Source organism: Scophthalmus maximus, chromosome 11 (genome assembly GCF_022379125.1).
Source record: "Scophthalmus maximus strain ysfricsl-2021 chromosome 11, ASM2237912v1, whole genome shotgun sequence".
In the NCBI taxonomy this organism is placed as follows: domain Eukaryota; kingdom Metazoa; phylum Chordata; class Actinopteri; order Pleuronectiformes; family Scophthalmidae; genus Scophthalmus; species Scophthalmus maximus.
In genome coordinates, this window is record NC_061525.1 from 4,673,523 (window position 1) to 4,692,500 (window position 18,978).

Genomic DNA, 18,978 nt, shown 5'->3' on the forward strand with positions numbered 1-18,978 from the left:
TCTCCCTTTACTTCAGTGTTTGAATAATTGTTCATCTATTTTCATGTTTGTAAATGGGAGCGAAATGGGAAATCAAGAAATTGTTCAGCATCTTAACACACTAAGATACACACAGTTCAGTGCACACCTGCACAGCAGCTGATGTGATATGTGCATGTTTCTTTGCACTGAAACTGTGTTGCATGTCAGAAAGCAAACCAAGGGCCTCGGCAAACGATTAACCCCCCCCCCCCCCCCGAGCTGAGCCTCCTTTTGGCTTTGGAGAGAGAGAACATGCAGCTGGAGGGAAGCGTAAAAAGGGGAGTGTGCTTGGTGTAGGAGAAGAAATAAATAGGAGATGTTGAGCCCTCTATATGTCTGCCATATTACTTGATTTAAAGGAACAGTCAAAAACTTCTGTAAAGGTTCTTAAGCAGTAACGTAAATCACAGTTTCACTAAAGAAAATACTTTGCATGTGCTTGAAATACCAAGCGCCAATGTTACATGATCGCTGGTCCTCATAATAAAGAGCTAAACGATAAAGCCGAAACACACGATTGTATGTGTGTTGCTGTGTCCTAAGGGCGAGGAGCACCCGACTGCTCCATAGTACAAAACACCCAGCAGAGGAGCAAAAGGAAAACCAGGACGGACCTGGAAGGGGGAGGAGAGGAAAACATCTGGTGTGAATTAGGCCGTGTGCTTTTCACATTGTAATTATTCACCATCAATCTAATGTTTTGTCCCAGCAATTAGGCATGATTTGTAAGTGTGTCTGCACGTCTTTACCAAGTGTTCTACAGCGTATTAGCAGTGAATCTTATGTTCCCTGTTACGTGCTGTTGAGTAAAGCAGATGGGACTGTGCTTCCTGCGCTGGTCTGTGTGTGTTTTAAACTTGTGCCTCAATGTGCTGTGCATTTAATATAGATCAGTACCGTCGTATTACATTAACTCAAAGTAATGACGTAATCCGTCATAACTGTGTTTTCTTGTAACCTCTGCTGTTTTCCTGAGGTCATATCGATAACGGTAATGTGGTTTTAATGTTGCTGTTTTTTGTAGTCCTGACGTGTTATGTTGTCGCCCTGCCATCCCTGCAGTCTGCACCGTTCGCTGTCAGAAGTTCCTGATCTCGCGGGTCGGGGAGGACTGGATCTTCCTCATCCTGCTGGGACTCTTCATGGCCCTGGTCAGCTGGGTGGTGGACTTCTGCATCGCCATCTGCCTACAAGGTATTGAGGAACGGAGGGAGGGAGGGAGGAGCAGAGGAAGGGAGGGAGGAACAGAAAAAGGGAGGGATTGGGTTTCCACTGTAAAGCACAGGTTAAGGCGTACACACTGTATATAATTTACAGTTAAAACATGCAAACAAAGATACTGTACATCATAGAGCTCATTCAAAGTTTGTATTACATATGAAAACTTTAAAGAGACTAAATGAATGAAGTGAGGGAAGTAACCACAAAAATCAAATCACTTAGTTAATCGCTTTTCCCCGGACACTTTCAACTTTTTTGCAATTACTCTCCATTAGATATAGAGTGAATTAAAATATTTACGTCATTTTGAATTCACTCTATATCTAATGGAGAGTAATTGCAAAGATGCCCGAAACAGACGTCTATAGTAAGTCATTAAAAGCCTGTCCAGGGAGGAGAGTGTGAAACCTGACTAGAACCAGTGCAGAATGTCATGTAGTACTTAAGGTACCTTAGATAGAAATATGTTGCGTTCTGTTTATTTGTTTTTTTGATAATAATGGTTCGATGATGCTGCATTACACTGATTCCTAGTCCTGCATTGATGTACGTTGATGTTTTGATGGTATATTCACCGTGATAAACATTTCTGAATGAATGGGTGCAAACAGATTTAAAGGTCAAAGGCTTAATCAGTTGCTGCACTGGGCCCTGCAGGCGGGAGTCACATTCTGCCAAAGTGTGCAAACAAAGTCTCCAACTACAACCCGCCCAGCAATGTGGTGCTTAGGGGGATGATGTGGAAATATTTTTCCAACAAATTAAATCCTTTAAATGGGATATTTTAGAGTGATCTGGTTCCAAAGGAGCTCATAAATAGACAACGATCAATCCGAGGATTGAACCCTGGGGAAACTGTTGCTGAAGATCAGAACGTGTTGTCAAAGGGGAAGGAGGAACAGACACTCTGTGAAGTAGACACGGAGGGCAAAAATTGAAGGATTGGAGAAGTTAGAGGAACAGGTGAGAGATAAAGCTGGGGATAAAAGAAGCAGATGTTGGAGGGGATAGAAATAGTCAAGGGGGATCAGAGCAGGGTGGGAGGGAGGGACGGATGCATGAAGTGTAGCATCCGTCCTGTATCTGTGAGTTGGATGCAGGAGGTGATGTGAACGAGGGATCACTAAGTCAAGGTGGACTGAAACCGACTGAAGGAAGTATGAGTGCTGAAACCTACCTTACCTTTGCGTGCGTGCGTGTTGTGCGCTGCGCTGTGAAGGAGAAGCCAACCTAGGCTTGTCAGTTTCAGTTACGGTGTACAGTTTGTTTTAATTGAATACAGAACAAGACTAGCCACCTGTCCTAAGGTGACACACACACAGACACACAAAACTACACATTGCACTAACTGTAATACAGATGACAAGTATAGATGCAAACATTAATGCAAACACTGCGTGTATTTTGTGTTTATCTGTGTTGTAAGATACTCTGGATTGTGTTTTACACATCTGCCCTATCTGTGTCTGTGTGTGTGTGTGTGTGTGTGTGTGTGTGTGTGTGTGTGTGTGTGTGTGTGTGTGTGTGTGTGTGTGTGTGTGTGTGTGTGTGTGTGTGTGTGTGTGTGTGTGTGTGTGTGTGTGTGTGTGTGTGTGTGTGTGTGTGTGTGTGTGTGTGTGTGTGTGTGTGTGTGTGTGTGTCCACGTCCACCCACAGCACAGAAATGGATGTACGGTGGTCTGGACAGCAACGTGTTCCTGCAGTATCTGGCCTGGGTCACGTACCCCGTCGTTCTCATCACCTTCTCTGCCGGCTTCACTCAGATCCTCGCCCCCCAGGCTGTTGGTAAGTCACACACATACGCGACGCGCTCTATTTACTAAAATGTGTACGTTACTGTAAATTAGGTGTTGAGCATGAATAAGTCAATGAGATTGCCTTATAAAACATAATGTAACTGTTTGCAGCAGTTGCAGTCTGCTGGACTTTGTATTCTTGAAGCTGGAATGAATAAGAAAATGCATATGTTTTTTTTATATAATACCGTAGGTACAATGAACATGATTGAGTACATAGGTACTGTGTTTGATTGTGATTTTGTCTTTGGCCTCTAAATACAAGAAACATGTTTGGACTTGGCTTAGCAGGAAAAGTTGATGCATTGATAAAAACAATGTGTGACAAAGTGAAAAGGAAATAAATCACGACGCACGTGAATCGTGTGATTCCGATGTTCACTGAAGCTTCTCCTAGGCTGAGGAGATATAGAATCGTAGCGGATGAAAACGTCAGATCGGCGGGGAGCGATGAGCCGTCAAAGTGATAAATCACACAAACAGAAGTAGTTTCCCTCGTTCAAGCTTTAAAACTGATGTTCCTGTAATTACAACTTCTTGTTGCCTCCTCTTCTGTGATGGTTTTATGACAGCGAGAGACAGATGGATAGACAGACCGATTACCTGAGTTTTTGACTGTCTCTACATTACACCTGAGAATCATCTGGGACTTGAGTCAATGGCTGTTTTAATCACCAATATCTAAAGTTACGGACAAATGGTTATATCTCTCAAAGTTGACGGTCAGATATAAGCGCCTGCTGTTCCCCCCCCCCCCCCTCACCTTGCAGGTTCGGGCATTCCAGAGATGAAGACCATCCTGAGAGGAGTGGTGCTGAAGGAATACCTCACCTTCAAAACCTTTGTGGCCAAAGTCATCGGCCTCACCTGCGCTCTGGGCAGTGGCATGCCCCTGGGCAAGGAGGTAATGCATAAACACACACACACACACACACACACACACACACACACGGAACTACTCAACCACAACACTGTCAATCGCTGAGGCAGCCAAACACACAAGTGCACGCCCCTCTCTGCTTCTTGGTGTGAGCTGTGCCAGGTACACTCCAGGGCTGACCCACATTCAGCAGCCACTGTACAGTATCTTCTCTGGTGAACACAGTTTCGCTGATTTCGCAGCCTTAAATCAAATGTCTGCGATAGAATCTACATCGCAGGACCAAGCTGCCACTAGGGTTTGAACGGCGGCTCACACAAGCGTCCGACGTAAGCCTTGAGCGGCGGAGAAGAAAACCGGCCGTCTGCAGCTTCAATTCAAACCATTATCAGTCATCAAAGAGTGTCGCAGCACTTTGTCCAGTGGAAAAAGGAAAGTGGAGCATGATGTTGCAGCTCCATCATGACCGGAATCAGTACACGCATACGGAGCTGGCATTATTATTGAAATCAGTGTATTCTACATGAACTGCTCAGGGGAACAGTCCCTTCCCTCAGCTCTCACTCTTCATCCCTGCTGCATGAATAACAAGTGATCCACGAAAGGCACTAGTGCCGGTCGAGCTTTGTCTCCCGGAAGGCTGGAGAGTTCAGCATGAATCAAGTCTACACTGGTACCTGCGGCCTCCAGGGAATATGCCATGTGCCAGCACTCGTGAGCACAACCTAACGCAGGATTCATTGCGAACTTTCTCGCACCGCGGGCTAGGGGCAGCTCCGTTGCTTGGGCGACGGCTGAAAGGGTGGAACACGCCGCTGACGCAAATAGGAAAACCTGCCGCAGACCAGACCGGTCACATTTCGGCTCAGTCCTCGCGGTCAACGCGGGAAGACGCAGGCCACCGGCCGCTGTCGGCCGCGTTGACCGCGTTGACCGCGTCCACGTCAGAAAGATGCAGCCCCTGATTTAGGATACTGACAAAAAGCTTTCACCTTCTGCCACCTACTCGAACGTTATAGGCGACAAAACTGGCAGCTACCGCGTCCCTTAACGCGTCGACGAGGGAAGTCTACCATTGTTTGTTTCCGGCGCCGGACAGAACCGACATCTAACAAAACGTTTACTGCCCCTACGAGTACTTGAAAACAACAACCACGCCCGAGCCTGTACAGACTCGACACAGCTCTCGTACATCCGACCCGGTCCTGTTTGGACACCGCCATGACACGACATATATTCAAGTCGAAGAGTTTCGCTGAAACGTGAAACGGCAACACAATTATCACAGTAAGTTCAGCTTCATGTAGCCTGCAGGCTTCACGTTTTTGGTAGGATAATAAAGCACATAGTGACTTCCATTCACTAGCAGCATGTCCTGCACTGAGAGGTGCGCAACACCCGGTAGTAGAGAACTCGAAGGACTCACTCGATACATTTAGAGAGCCACGCCCTGTGCGTGTGCATACTGAGGGGGGGAGTAACACTCAAAACATCCCGGCCGTCAATGGCGGACCACGGGCCGATCTGCTCGGGTTCAGTCTGAGAGTGTGGAGCAAGGAGAGGAGGGAAAACAAAACAGAAAAGTAGGAAGCTGCGTCGTTAACTTGGGGGACCTTTTCTAAACCCAAAGGGAGGTAGACGCCTGCTCCTCGGCATCCCCCAAATTCACTCGGCAGATGTTGTTGATGTCTTTCACGGTGTTTTTGTTGTGAATGCGTTTGTATAATGTAGTGTATATTTCTCCAGTTGTTGAGCACAAAAAAAGTTTCAGGAAAGTATGGCATCCCCCAAAAGACCAAGCCTGAAGACATGCTCACATTCTCTCTCTCTCTCTCTCTCTCTCTCTCTCTCTCTCTCTCTCTCTCTCTCTCTCTCACACACTCACACACTCACACACACTCACACACAAGCCTCGGGCCCTTCTGGCTGCAACAGCTTCCAAAGTTTGGATGGTTTCAGTGCAGCCGCTCATTCCCTTTAACTCGAGCATCACTTTTCTGATGCTCCCGCTTTTAATCCTGCTGGTTCCACTTTGAACTTCCTCCCCATCCACTGTGGACTTCGTGTTGTGGTCGATGATGTGTTGTTGTTCCAAAGAGTGAAGCTCAACAGACAGGAGGCTAGAGTGCGTCTGAGCTTGTAATGATTGCCCCACACGTCTCCACCGCCAGTGTATGAAAATGAACCCAAATTATCTCTGACACAGGTGCTGCCATCTTGCGTTGGTGACTCTTTTTGGAGTCTGTACCTGGGCACCGCCTATGTACCGACCAATCAGCTGACACTGACCTGCAACTCGTTTTTTTCCTCTCCCTTGTTCCTGCGTCAAATAACTAATTAAAACCAAACTCATCAGAAACGTGAACACTTGAACATATATGGTGTGGTAAGAACAGAATTCATCTATAAGAAAAATGTATTTGCTGTGTTTTTTTAGTTTGCTCACATGTGCTAACATGGAGGGGGGCGGGGGTTATGCTCTACACTGTGGCCAGCCTCCAGGGGGCGATCAAACAAGTTTGAGCGTCACCTTTGTCATGTTGTCCATCTTCATATACAGTCATAAATTAACACCTATAGTATTTTGATGTCTTTTTTTTATTTTTCTTCCTGCCAGGGTCCGTTCGTACACATCGCCAGTTTGTGTGCTGCTCTCCTCAGCAAGTTCATGTCTCTGTTTGGAGGAATTTATGAGGTAAATATTTTTTCTGTGTATTTTTTTGTTCCTATCGATGCCTCCCCCTCTCAAGTTTCTTTTCACTCTTTCTCCATTTGTCCCAATTGCACACTTGATGTTACTGGTTCTTTTGGCCTTTAAATTAAAACACATTTCTCATTCTCATCATTTTTCATATACACTGTACATGAACCAAATACTGTAGGAAAGAGTTTCAACCTCCAACCCTTTTTTATCTCCTTCCCCTCCTCAAAGATCCTGTTCTTGTCCGTTGAACTCTGTTTTCTGCGCGTCCAGCTGACATCCCGAGAATCCGAGTTTAGTGATACGCTCCCAAAACTTTGCCAGAATCGAACGTCCCTCAAGGACGAGCAGTGAAACGCAGTGCTGCCTGCGACGCTTGTAACAAACATGCAGACACAACATTATCTTTCATAACGCACCAGGTATCTTTTAAGTCAGGTGAGTAGATGTTTTCACACTTTACGTTATGGCTCCAGTAACACACAGCAACGATGCAATTACAATATTTTTATATGATGAACACATTCTCGTCAATTTTTTTACTTCATGTGTCCCACCACCGCTTTAGCACCTAGTAGTGTGCAACTGCCCGACACTGCAATCAGTTCAAATAAAAAGCATTCATCCATGTTTGGCCCTGTCGACTACACCTGATTAATACATACTGTACCTGTAGATAGGCAGTGGAAATAGCTTTGGAGATATTACCTGTCACCGTCTCATCCAGTATTCCTGGTGTGTGAGGTTACGTGAGCTCTGAATGTGACTCGTGCAATCTAATGTTCATCTGCAGTTAGACGGGTAAATGGCTGCTTGTGTCTCCCAGGATGGAAATTTTGTTATCGAAGTATCAAAGGAGGTTTCGCACATGCTGAAGATTTTGTTTTTATCCAGAGCTGCCCACGTGATTTGGGTGGAAAAGATGCAGATCGATCTGGGGGAAGAAAGGAATTTAACTTTCTTCTTCATGGTCTCCTCCCTTTTCCTCCTCTCCATCTTTTCCATCCTTTGGGAGAGGAGGCAGAGGAAAACTTGACTCTCATCTCTCTCGTTTCTGAAGATGTGAGCGCCCCTCTTTGGGGACGAAACGGTGGGAATATGGGACCGCTTGTAGAGAGTAAGGAGGGCAACAGGATTTGTTTGAATCAGAAACCGTGTGGTTTCTCACGTACAGTAAATTAAGATGGACACCTGATTTGACCTCGGCTGACGATGAGAAGGTTAAGTCCTCCTCTGGTTGGCTCGCAGGGTTTACTGTTCTCATACTGTATATCCTTATACGAATATACTTTACATGTCACGATGGACATTATTTTTCAACCCTCCATAAACCCTTCTCATTATTCTCTCACTCAATTTGTGATCGTTTAAATCTTCCATCTGCCCATTTTCTCTTTTTTTTCTCTTTCTGCAATCATCATCATCATCATCATAGTCTCCTAGTAACACTATGTTACCCTTTTCAGCTCTCCTGTCTTTCTAGAGTGTTTTGCTGCATTTTATGGCGTAATAATCCTGTGCGTGTTTGTGTGTGCGCGCGTGTCCCTAGCTCATCCTCTCCAGAGTTTGAAGTGTACAGTATGCTAATGTAGCCTGTGGGCTGTAAAAAAAAAACCCCAGCTCAATATGCTTTTAGATAGTGTGCTGTACTTTTGTCTAAAGAGGGATGAGTCCTTCAACACACACATGGAGAATGCCATTATTGGAGAAAGGGGTCTGACTGCATCAGATATAATTGAAGAGACTGTTTTTTCAGAACTGTGAATTTATCAGAACTGCGAGTGTTTGGTGACAACACGCTGCTTTGTCAAGTTTTGAACAAAATGACTGAGATTCCCATTGGTGTGTAAAGTCTCACAGTTGGTATTGGGAGAAAAACGTGGTCTTCATCTGTACTTTACCAGCTGAACTGTCTTTTTTTTATTCCCATGCTTCCCGAAGGAGCCTGGTCTTGTAGGGATTAAGGTAATTCACTCACCCAGTTGTCCGCATGCTCTGCAGTCCAAGTCCTTTCATCTCCACCGTTCAAGTATTGTCAAATTGATTCAGTCTGTAAAAAGTTACACTATGGCTAAATATGTATCCTACTAACGGGCCTTTGACCCTTCAAAATAAACTGTTCTCCTTTTTAATTTTCCCTTAAAATCATCTGTCACATACTATCATATAAACTTGTTTAAAATGTAATTACTCTATAAGATACTTGCGAGTGAAATACACAAACCAACAATATTTTTATGGCTCCCAGATATTCTATTTTGTTTTGTGCATTTTCTTTTTCATTTTCCTGAAGAGCAGCCTGAAATAACTGGTGACTTGTGAAACTTGGGGATCTACTGTACACTGGAATCTTTTTTTATTAAAGCCTCATTTTGGCTTGAGCAATGAACAGATTAGTTCCTTGGAGCCACGTATAACATGAATGGTAAAAAAAAGCATTTACCAGTTTTCTCGTTTCCAGTTTTCTCTCGGGCACCGGGGAAAAGCCTTGTTTGATTTGAATTGAAGAAAAGAAGAATTATATTTTCTTGTACATCTCTTTAGCGCAACATTTTTTTTTTGTGTTTTCTTTGTCATGCAAATGACGCTGTAAAGCACAACACACACACACTCGCCGGTAATTATCAAGTTAACAGGGCCAATTTATAATTCAAGGGAATTTTCCTACCTGGAACAGAAAAACGTTCAAGGTTGAGAGTGATGATACAAAAATATGATTGCATGAAGCTGACTGCTTGCACAGCCTGTCTTTGTAATGAATGGTGCCCTGGAGGGCCACTGCAGAGAACAGAGCAGAGCTGAGGATGATCGCAACAAGACTGAGTGTCAGAGTAAACAGTTCTTTTACGCTCAAGATAACGATAAAAGAAAATCTTTGAAAAATTTGATTTTAACTTTGAAGAGGAAGAAATCCAACCTAGTGACGTCTAAATCATTTAAGATGGTGTTTACAGCATGTGTGTGTGTGTGTGTGTAAGCAGCATCAGCAGTAAAGCATTAGTTACACAGAGTGTAAAGTCGAGGGGAAACACACACACACACACACACACACACACACACACACACACACTAACCTGGCTTTATCACTGCCATGCTGCTTGAAGGAAGCCAGTCTCGTAGGAATGACGGTAAGATCAACACATCTCCTTTTCCCATGGTGCCCTGTGATCCTCTGCCCTTCAGTCGTGCAGCTCAGTCTCTTCATCCGTTCCTCCCTGTCGGCCTCGCTGTGTGTTACACTGCACTGTGAATCCTCATGTCACAACATTCTCAGCATGATTCTCCTACACGTGGAGGCTCGTCCCGTATGAGCAGTGCAGGGACCAGTGTTTAACCGCATTAAATCACGGAGCTAATTTATCAACCTCCTCATATTTTTCAACTTCTCCTGCTGCTCGTGATCTTACATTATTATTTGGTGTGTGTGTGTGTGTGTGTGTGCGCGTGTGTGTTTCAGAATGAATCAAGGAACATTGAGATGCTGGCGGCAGCCTGTGCTGTAGGAGTGGGCTGCTGTTTTGCTGCCCCCATAGGAGGTGAGTCTCCTGGAAGGAAATATATATATATATTTATATATATATATATATATATATATATATATATATATATATATATATATATATATATATTTATATTTATATATATGAACAGGCATCTATGACCTACAGAACAGAACAACAGAACACAGGGTGAGCTTTATGTCAGTGAGATTGACGGAGCAAGTCTCAGATGGGATCTGTCAGTGAAGGCAGTATCTCTTTCTGCACAAGTTCCGTCATCTCATGTTGAATTGTGAGTCTCTAGTATGGATGCACTAGTACAGATCTCACAACATGGTCTAAAAAAGAAACCCATAAAACATTCCCAGCAACCAAGAACACGTCTGAGTGCAGATGCTGAGAAGGTGTTGTCGTTGTCGTCATTAGATATTAAGTTGAGTACATACTTGTTTGCGTGTTTGACCTTCCTCCTGAGCTAGAACAACACATCTCTAGATGACATTACATGATGTGTGTGTGTTTGTGTGTGTGTGTGTGTGTGTGTGTTACAGGAGTGTTGTTCAGTATTGAAGTAACGTCCACATTCTTCGCGGTGAGGAACTACTGGAGAGGTTTCTTTGCTGCTACCTTCAGTGCCTTCATCTTCAGAGTACTGGCTGTTTGGAACAGAGACGAAGGTAACAATGACGTTTGCCCAATATATACAACGCTGTATTATGTTAGATTATTGGTATAATACATTTTAATGCAGGGGGACGTGCAGGTGAATTATAGCTCTTTCTTGATTTGTAAAGTGAAACTTAACAAAGCTATTTCAAACCACCAAGTTGAACGACCGAATTGTTGAGTAAAGAGAGTCCGAGTGGTTGGCTACATCTTTGCTTCCTCACAATGTTTATGGTCATTGCCTCAAAACATAAATTCGTACAACTTTAAAGTTTAGAAAAAAAGGTAATAATATCATGGCAATTTATTTATTTTTAACTTTTTAAAACTAACTTAATAACAAGTAACTCCGATCTAAGTATTTTTGTTGTGTAAATGCATTTTTAAAAAATTGATTCAATGCTATAAATGAAAGATTCTCAGTGAAAGTGGAAACCTACAACAATGTTAAACAACAATGACGCACCCACTGTCATTGCTCTCCCCTTAATAAAAATCACAGTTCAGCAGCTGGAGTCACGAAATCACTTGAAGGCAGCGTAGGTCTTTGGCTGCACTGATACATCTAACAAATCTTACAAAGGAAATTTGGCCAATGTGCTTTATTATAAAAAAACATATGACGACCTTTCTTTTACAGCAGACATGTTGTTCTGGCAGCGCAGGAAGGGCACTACTGACTTTAATGGTGGCTGCCAGGCAGAGGTTCAAACTTACAGCCAATCAAAAGGCTGCTTCAGGATTTCCACTGCCCCTTGTTATGGGGGCATGATGATCAGTCTATGTTAGGTGAACAGTTGTGGTTCTCCCATCCGCAGCGAGCAGAACATCTTGTTTACTTCCTACTCGTTACCTTCCATCAGGGACGAGACCTGAGCTGCTGTTCACACTTGTTCTCTGCGCTGCCTCTGTCTGCGGTGGCAAGCGTGATTCTGATGGTTGTTTTGACACTGTTTTGCTCTCCTCCCTCACTCTGTCTGCACCTTGTGTACTTCTCCAGAGACCATCACAGCCCTGTTTAAGACCCGTTTCCGACTGGACTTTCCCTTTGACCTCCAGGAGCTTCCGGCCTTCGCCGTCATCGGGTAGGTTTTGACCGGTGACGGCCTTTTCTCACCTTCGATTCCAAACACTGTGAGTCATTGTTTGTGCTGACAGGTATTCCCATAGATTGTGACTGCAGCATGAATTCAGTTATTATTTCAGGCGCTCCGCTCACCGCGGCTTGTGAAGGCGTTCCTTCAGGGTAGCCTGCGTGAGTCACCGAACATGGATAATTCAGCCTGAAACAGTTGCTAGCGCACTGAGGGGTGTCCTATTTCATCCTGCTGTAGCCTGAGGCCTTGTCCACGGGCTCCTAGAAGAAAAGCGGGTAGAAAGATGGGCGGGGGGGCGCTCTTCCCCTCCCCTCTTTGCATGTCGGTGTGTTACTGTCCGCAGGCTCCCCGAGAGAAGAAAAAGAAAAAGCCTTCTCTTCTCTTCCTTTCTTGTCTTTCGGGTCTTTATCTTTTGGCTGTTTTTATTTTGTCTGGAGGCGGCAACACGCACTGCTGCATCAATGACTTGCACATATGGTACAGTTAACACTGCCCCCAGAGAAGGCAGCGAAGCGTTTAGCCCCAGCTTTGCACTGCACTGCGCTGCCGTGTGTGTGTGTGTGTGTGTGTGTGTGTGTGTGTGTGTGTGTGTGTGTGTGTGTGTGTGTGTGTGTGTGTGTGTGTGTGTGTGTGTGTGTGTGTGTGTGTGTGTGTGTGTGTGTGTGTGTGTGTGTGTGTGTGTGTGTGTGTGTGTGTGTGTCTCGATGCATCAGTGTAGTTTCCATCTTCCCCCGCCAATAGCTGTCAAGCGGGGAAAGTCGGTCAGTGTCTCAGTCAACTAGGCCAGAAAGAGTTTGTTCTGAGATGGATGCTTCCAAGGACGTGTCTTTGAAGGGTCACACACTCTTCTACTAAGTGCTCACACCTTCAGGCATCAGGCGTGAGAATCACTGGGACAAGAGGAGGCTAACATACCACGAGATTCCTTCGCACAAAAACACACTCAGGGTGGAAAGAAAAAGTGTGACGTCACAAAAAGTGTGACGTAGAATTGGGGGGGTGTGAGAGCTCCTCCACTGCGCGCCCACCTACACCCGCAACCATGCACCGATTGGACGGCACCAGTTGTCAATCACACTGTATCCACGCCCCATTGCAAAGACCATAATTGACAAAATGAACATCATGCTGTATTGAAAGAGACTTGAAACTAGAGATTGAACCATAAACTCCTCAGGAAAATGTTTACAGGTGTTATAAATCAATTGAGGATACAGTAGAGTTATTTTCTCATAGACCACTATAGAAACTGACTTCTATTTGCAACCAAGTCGCCCTCTGCTGGTCACTCCAGAGAATACAGGCTTCGGGCTATTCTGCATTGGCTTCATTTCCCCGGTGATTACGTCCATTTTTATATGCAGTCCTTGGTCAATCCTTGGATTTAACAACTGTACTACTGCTAGCGTTTTAATGCTCAAATTAAAAATGACTAAATCATTTCTCGCAACCATCTAAAAAGCCACACCAAACCCAATAAGGGATTCATTTTTACACAGCACAGATGCTAATGTTCATAGTTTTTTAAATGTCTTTCATTAATTCCTTCATTTGATTTATTTACTGTTTCTCCACCTGAATTATTTAGTAGTGCTGAAGTGATGAGTCAGTTAGTCGATTTGTCAACCGACAAACATTTCATCGTTAACAAATCCGATAACTTATACTTGTGTATATTTATATAAACTGTCAAGATTGTCAAGCCAAAAAGTGAAACATTCTCTGTTTGCAAACTTTCAAATGTTTGTTTCAAATTTGCTGCATTTCTTCTTTAGCTTCATCTTAATTTAATTACATGTTTTGATCTGGACAGAAAAATAAGTAAGACATCACCACGGGCTCTGGGAAACGTGGCCTCAAAGGCTTCCCCAAATGCTAATCTTCATCAAGCCCAGAGAGAGAGCGCGGACGTTTAGTCTTTTTCATGCAACAACTACACAAAACACAAAAATAGACACATGCAGTGTTGCCCTCAGCTGACTCCGTCATCATCATGTCCATTATTTATTAAGACGGTATTTGATGAAGTTAATAATGCAGCAAGATACATTTATGAGCATTGGGTTGTCGGCAAAGCTGTCAGAATCCGTCCTTTCTCTCTGTGTCTCTCTCCTCCTCGCAGCCATAACAAGGACTCCCACTGAGCTTATAAATGACTGCTTATGTAAACCTCCTTTTCTGCTTTGTGTCCGACTCCCCCACACATCCCCATCTCCCTCTCTTTCGCTCAGCTTTAATTCTCTGTTCATTTTGTTCATCTCCTGTATGTTTCCCCTTTCATGTCTTTGTTTATCGCAGATCTTCTTCTTCTTTCCTCCTCTGTATCTACAGCGTCTTCCTCCCACATGTTTTGTTGACCTTCTCTTCTTCCTCCCTCTTTTTTTTTTTGGTCCTAAATTCTTCAACCTTCCTACTTTCCATTGTGTATTTATTGCCTCTGAGTGTTTATTGGAGACGCATTGCATTCATTTTATCCTGTGTCGGTTTGATCTCACGTTCATTTTCCAACTCTCATGTGTGTCCATGCAGTATCGCCAGTGGCTTTGGAGGGGCTTTGTTTGTGTACCTGAACCGACTTATTGTCCAGTTCATCCGTAAACAGAAGGCCATCAACAGATTCCTCATGAAAAAGTGAGTATAACTATTTGCAGAAAGTAACTGACTGTACTGTACTTGGGGTATACTGTACTTCTCTGAGAAAATACAGTCCTTTTAACAGTAAGGGTGAGGTTTGAATTTTCAAATTGGCTTAGGAAGATTCCTAAATCTCGAAGTCACCCTGAAGTATTTGTTCAGCAGCCAGGATAAGGTATGTTCGGATTCTATAATGCATAGGAAAGGAGCTTCAATGCTTCCTTTCCTATCTCCTTTAGCATAGGGTACACTGGAGCTTCCCATGCAAAAGGATAGGAGATATAGATCCCCCACAATTCATTGCGGCAGGGATATTTAATGTGAACGTAAACGATTCGATCCAAAGTAGAAGAGTATGAATATGACACAGAAGAGACGCACGTCATCAATTTGTAGTTTCACCACGGCAGACGCACGTCAACAACATCTGCCGTCGCATGATGAAGTAGTATAGTGAGAGTGGAGTCGGATTCTCTGAGCAGCGCTGTCGGCTTTTCCTAATTCCTATCAGTTCTCCTTTAAACCTTTCCTTGACCTCATGACGTTTTCCGCTGAGGTCAAGGAATAGTAGATAGTAAGGACATTTCGACCGCACCCACACAGAGAGAGAGGAGCAGTGTGACAGAGGCCGGGCGGCGTCACACTGCGTTTCAGTTGATGTATTTTTTTAGCTTGTGTTGAATAAAAGAGTAACTGGTGAGTGGCTGTCGTTCAGGTGTGTGTTGGGTGACAAGGATGTTTGCCACAGTGGCGCCCAACACACACCAGCACTCCCCTGGTGCAGCTGGAGGAGCTCCCATAACATGGCATACATATATTGATACACTTGTAAAACATCATGCATTGTCTTTGATTAACTTAGTTCAAACCATGACCAACTAGAAAACAAAATGCTGAGAATAAAGTCATGTGATAACACACAGGCAGGAGTCACCCTGCTCTTTGAGTTCTTTAAATCTGATTATCGTATGTGCATTTTGCTGACAGTGCTGATGTATTATTAAACTCCACCTCCTTGACTTGCAAAATCAGTACTTTTTTACATTGAAGTGTTGCTGCCTTTTGCTTAAATAAAATATCCACCAGTGAGTCTAAGACCCTGCAACCAGGCTTGTCTAATAGTTTCATGTCAGGGCTCTCCAAGTTAAGGCAAAGTCTGGGAATAACCTATTGACTCACTTTGAGTCAGAGCTGGAGCCGAAATAATTTCACCTGTCAGATGGTTGGCAGGTGACGAATCTGCTTTGATGATCAGCGAATCGTTTCAGTCATTTTTAATGCAAAAGAACAGAAACAAATTATATTTTTCTGGTTTCAGCTTCTCAAGCTACTGTAGATGGTTTGCAGCTTTACTTTATATCCATCAGTGTGAACTCAACATCTTTTGGTCAAACAAATTCAACGCACGTGCCGATCCTTTGGGCTGTAGGAAGTTGCGACTGGCCTACCGTACCATACCTCCACGGCTTGTGCATTATACATATCGTGCAGCAGAAAAGATGAACTACAACCTGAACCGAACATTGTTATAGATATGTGAACACCAGCTGCAGCAACATAGAGTTGGAGTGCCACCGTTCTCTCCCACTCCAAGATGAACTGCAATTAGATACAAAGTAACAGAGAATTTTTCCTTTTGCTTTGACCTCTAGAGGTCTTTACTCCACATGGAGGCCAAGTCTCCGTATGTCATGTACGTCCACGAATGTTATGCTCGAGGAGAAAAGGTGACCATGCCTCAGGCAAAATGCCTTGACTTTGTGAAAAGTGACCGGCGTAGGTGTTAGCTCAACCAAGTTCATACATCTGTTGCTCATGTTCATGACGGCAGTCCTTTGAAGGGATTATTTTCCTCTTAAGAACTTAGTAAGAGACAATTTGCATTTGTTTTCATGAAGGTGATCTCATCTAACTGCTCCTCTGTGCAAAAGGCCCATGTTCTGTTGTTCTATAGAAGCTGTTGCTCAAATGAAGACCATATATCCCGTCTACCTAATATTAGATATTCCACATCGTATGTTAACAAATAAATACGCAGCTTTGTACAGGTTCTGTACAGGTGATCTGTAAGTTCACGTGGTCGTGGTTTTTATATGTGGCGATCAGATGATTTGTTAGCAGTAATGACCCGTGTGTTGCCCCCCCCCTCATCGACACCCTCTTGTGTTGATGTTGACTGAATCTGCAGCATTTGATTGCTTCTGTTTGGTTTCTCCCTGTTCCTCTATTTATCTCTCTGTCTCCGTTTTCCTTTTCTATCTCTCTTCCTCAGACGACTACTGTATCCAGCACTGGTCACTTTGCTTGTGTCCACACTCACCTTTCCGCCCGGCTTTGGGCAGTTTATGGCTGGAAAGGTAGGTTCCCCCGCACCCATTGACATACTATTCCTTCTTTATACACACTTCAAATGTTTTTTATTTGAGCTTGTTGACAGGAATATACATTCATAACCTGTATGCTTTTTTTTTATACACACTTCACTGCAACCATCACTGTCATTCAAATGTGACAAGTGAGCAGTGCTGCGAGTTTTTAACAGCGTGAAGCGTCAACTGAATGAAAGCTTTATGAGCTGATGTTAAAAACTGTACCGGATTTACGTTCACACGTGTGGTACTGTGTCGGTCTTTATGCAGCTGTGCACTAGATCATTAAATTGTTCCATAACAGCCTGATTGCCATTAATGCCAGTGTGTGATTTGTTGTTTTTAATACTCACATCGCAGGTCAAAATGTGCTCGAGTGCTGTTGTGTGTGTCATCTTTGTACACTGGAGACGAGGAGACTGTCATTTTGCTCCTGGGGTTGATTCATAAAGTGTGTGTGTGTGACTGATCTCCAATTATACTCCTTTCATCTGTCCAATTATCAGAATTATTAGAGGAATATTATCCTCCCCTCTATAAACACGTACAGTACATGCATGCGTTCCCATTGAGAGGGTGAGTCAGGCTCTCCACACAGCCCCTCTCCCTTTAAAGCTCTTCTCCACAGAGCACACTGAGAGCTCTGCATCTCAAATCCCTCGCCCGTCCTGCTCATCATGTCTTTGGCAGTGGTCACTGCCCTTTGTCTACAGTGGCTTTGCCTTTCAAACTGAGCTTTTGCATGACTTTGAGGCTTTACACTCCCTGACTGCTCTGTTCAAGTTCAAGTGATGCCTTTTGATACACTTTCAGAGCCTCATCTCCTGTGCTGACAAACTCTACACTAGGCTTTTTTTTTTTATTTCAGAGTAGTAGTCTTTACACTTATTGTAACTTTACAAACTTGTAACTTTGAAAGTTCCACACCACGTACCACTACAGAACAGAAGATTCTACAATTGTTACCCGATGTTATTGCACCGTAGCGGGTCACAGTTACAGTTCTAGAATGTCACATAACCAAGGATTGTAAATCATCAATGTCCTTCTACAATTGTAATTTCAAAAAAGCCACATTGCACAAAATATTCTAGCAATGTACCCTTGTAATATTGAAAATTATTACATGTCACTTTACATACCAAAACCGTACCTTAAAATTCTAGAATTGTAACAGGTCAAAGTTATTGTAGCAATATGTTACCTTTCTAATGTTCTCTCGCCTGTAACAGCACATTGTAAAAGGGTCAAACTGCAGTATGTGGTTATCAATCACTATTAATGTTGTTGTTATATTGCAACAAGTTTAGGTTAGGAACTTTATCCGCTAGCCAGTCATGTGCAATTTCAACTGAATTCAGTGTTTAAAATGATTTAGAGAATAACAAAACTTCTGACATTTAATTTATCTAATATGCCTCATTAACCCAAATATAAATCATGAGTCTAACTTTACAGTGAATTGTCCTTGTGACCACACTGGTTGGTTTAGAATCTAAGTCACCGATCCTTAGTCGTCAGGGTCACTTATACATGTAACAAAAAACTGACTCTACAATAACCTGTATTCTAAGGTAAAATAATAATAATGGAACCAAAGCTACAGAACCGCCCCCTCCCATGTTGCCCTGTCTCAATGACGTCACTTCCTGTGGCCTGTAGCTCACGCAGAAGGAGTCTCTGGTGACTCTACTGGACAACCGGACGTGGGCCAAACAGGGCATTGCCGAGGAGTTTGACTACATCGGACACTCCCAAGCCTGGAAACACCCGCAGGTCAACGTCTTCGTCACCCTGGTCCTCTTCATCGTCATGAAGGTAGGTCAGGCGCTCAGTTAGAGAAGATGGTGGAATTGTATTATTGTATTTTAGGCTATTTTTTATCTTTATTAATTCATAAAAAGTAGGCATAAATAATGTAAATACATTACAAATATCGAAACATATAAAAGATCAGGATTGTTTGTTAGGAAAAAAAGAAGCTTCACTATGTAACACCACTCTGTGACCTCAAGATGGCTCTCTGTTTTTGTAGTTCGATATGACCAACAGAGTGGTGACTCTTCCTCCAGAGGAAAATGATCTCATGTCGC

General features: G+C 43.5%; 1 protein-coding gene across 9 annotated transcripts in view; it reads left to right on the top strand.

The window, feature by feature from the left end:
* clcn2c (chloride channel 2c) overlaps positions 1 to 18,978 on the top strand; it is a 126,512-nt gene that overhangs the window by 60,760 nt on the left and 46,774 nt on the right. For 5 of the 9 annotated variants that reach the window (XM_047335528.1, XM_035622381.2, XM_035622387.2 and 2 more), the window contains 10 exons: positions 1,084 to 1,215; positions 2,899 to 3,027; positions 3,809 to 3,942; positions 6,536 to 6,613; positions 10,077 to 10,155; positions 10,671 to 10,796; positions 11,786 to 11,870; positions 14,412 to 14,513; positions 16,789 to 16,873; positions 18,548 to 18,703. In XM_047335528.1, the coding sequence (XP_047191484.1) occupies positions 1,084 to 1,215; positions 2,899 to 3,027; positions 3,809 to 3,942; positions 6,536 to 6,613; positions 10,077 to 10,155; positions 10,671 to 10,796; positions 11,786 to 11,870; positions 14,412 to 14,513; positions 16,789 to 16,873; positions 18,548 to 18,703 (1,106 nt within the window). Of the gene's footprint in view, positions 1 to 1,083; positions 1,216 to 2,898; positions 3,028 to 3,808; positions 3,943 to 6,535; positions 6,614 to 8,560; positions 8,585 to 10,076; positions 10,156 to 10,670; positions 10,797 to 11,785; positions 11,871 to 14,411; positions 14,514 to 16,788; positions 16,874 to 18,547; positions 18,704 to 18,978 lie in introns of all 9 variants that reach the window. The other 4 variants (XM_035622382.2, XM_035622380.2, XM_035622386.2 and 1 more) reach the window with 1 other exon arrangement.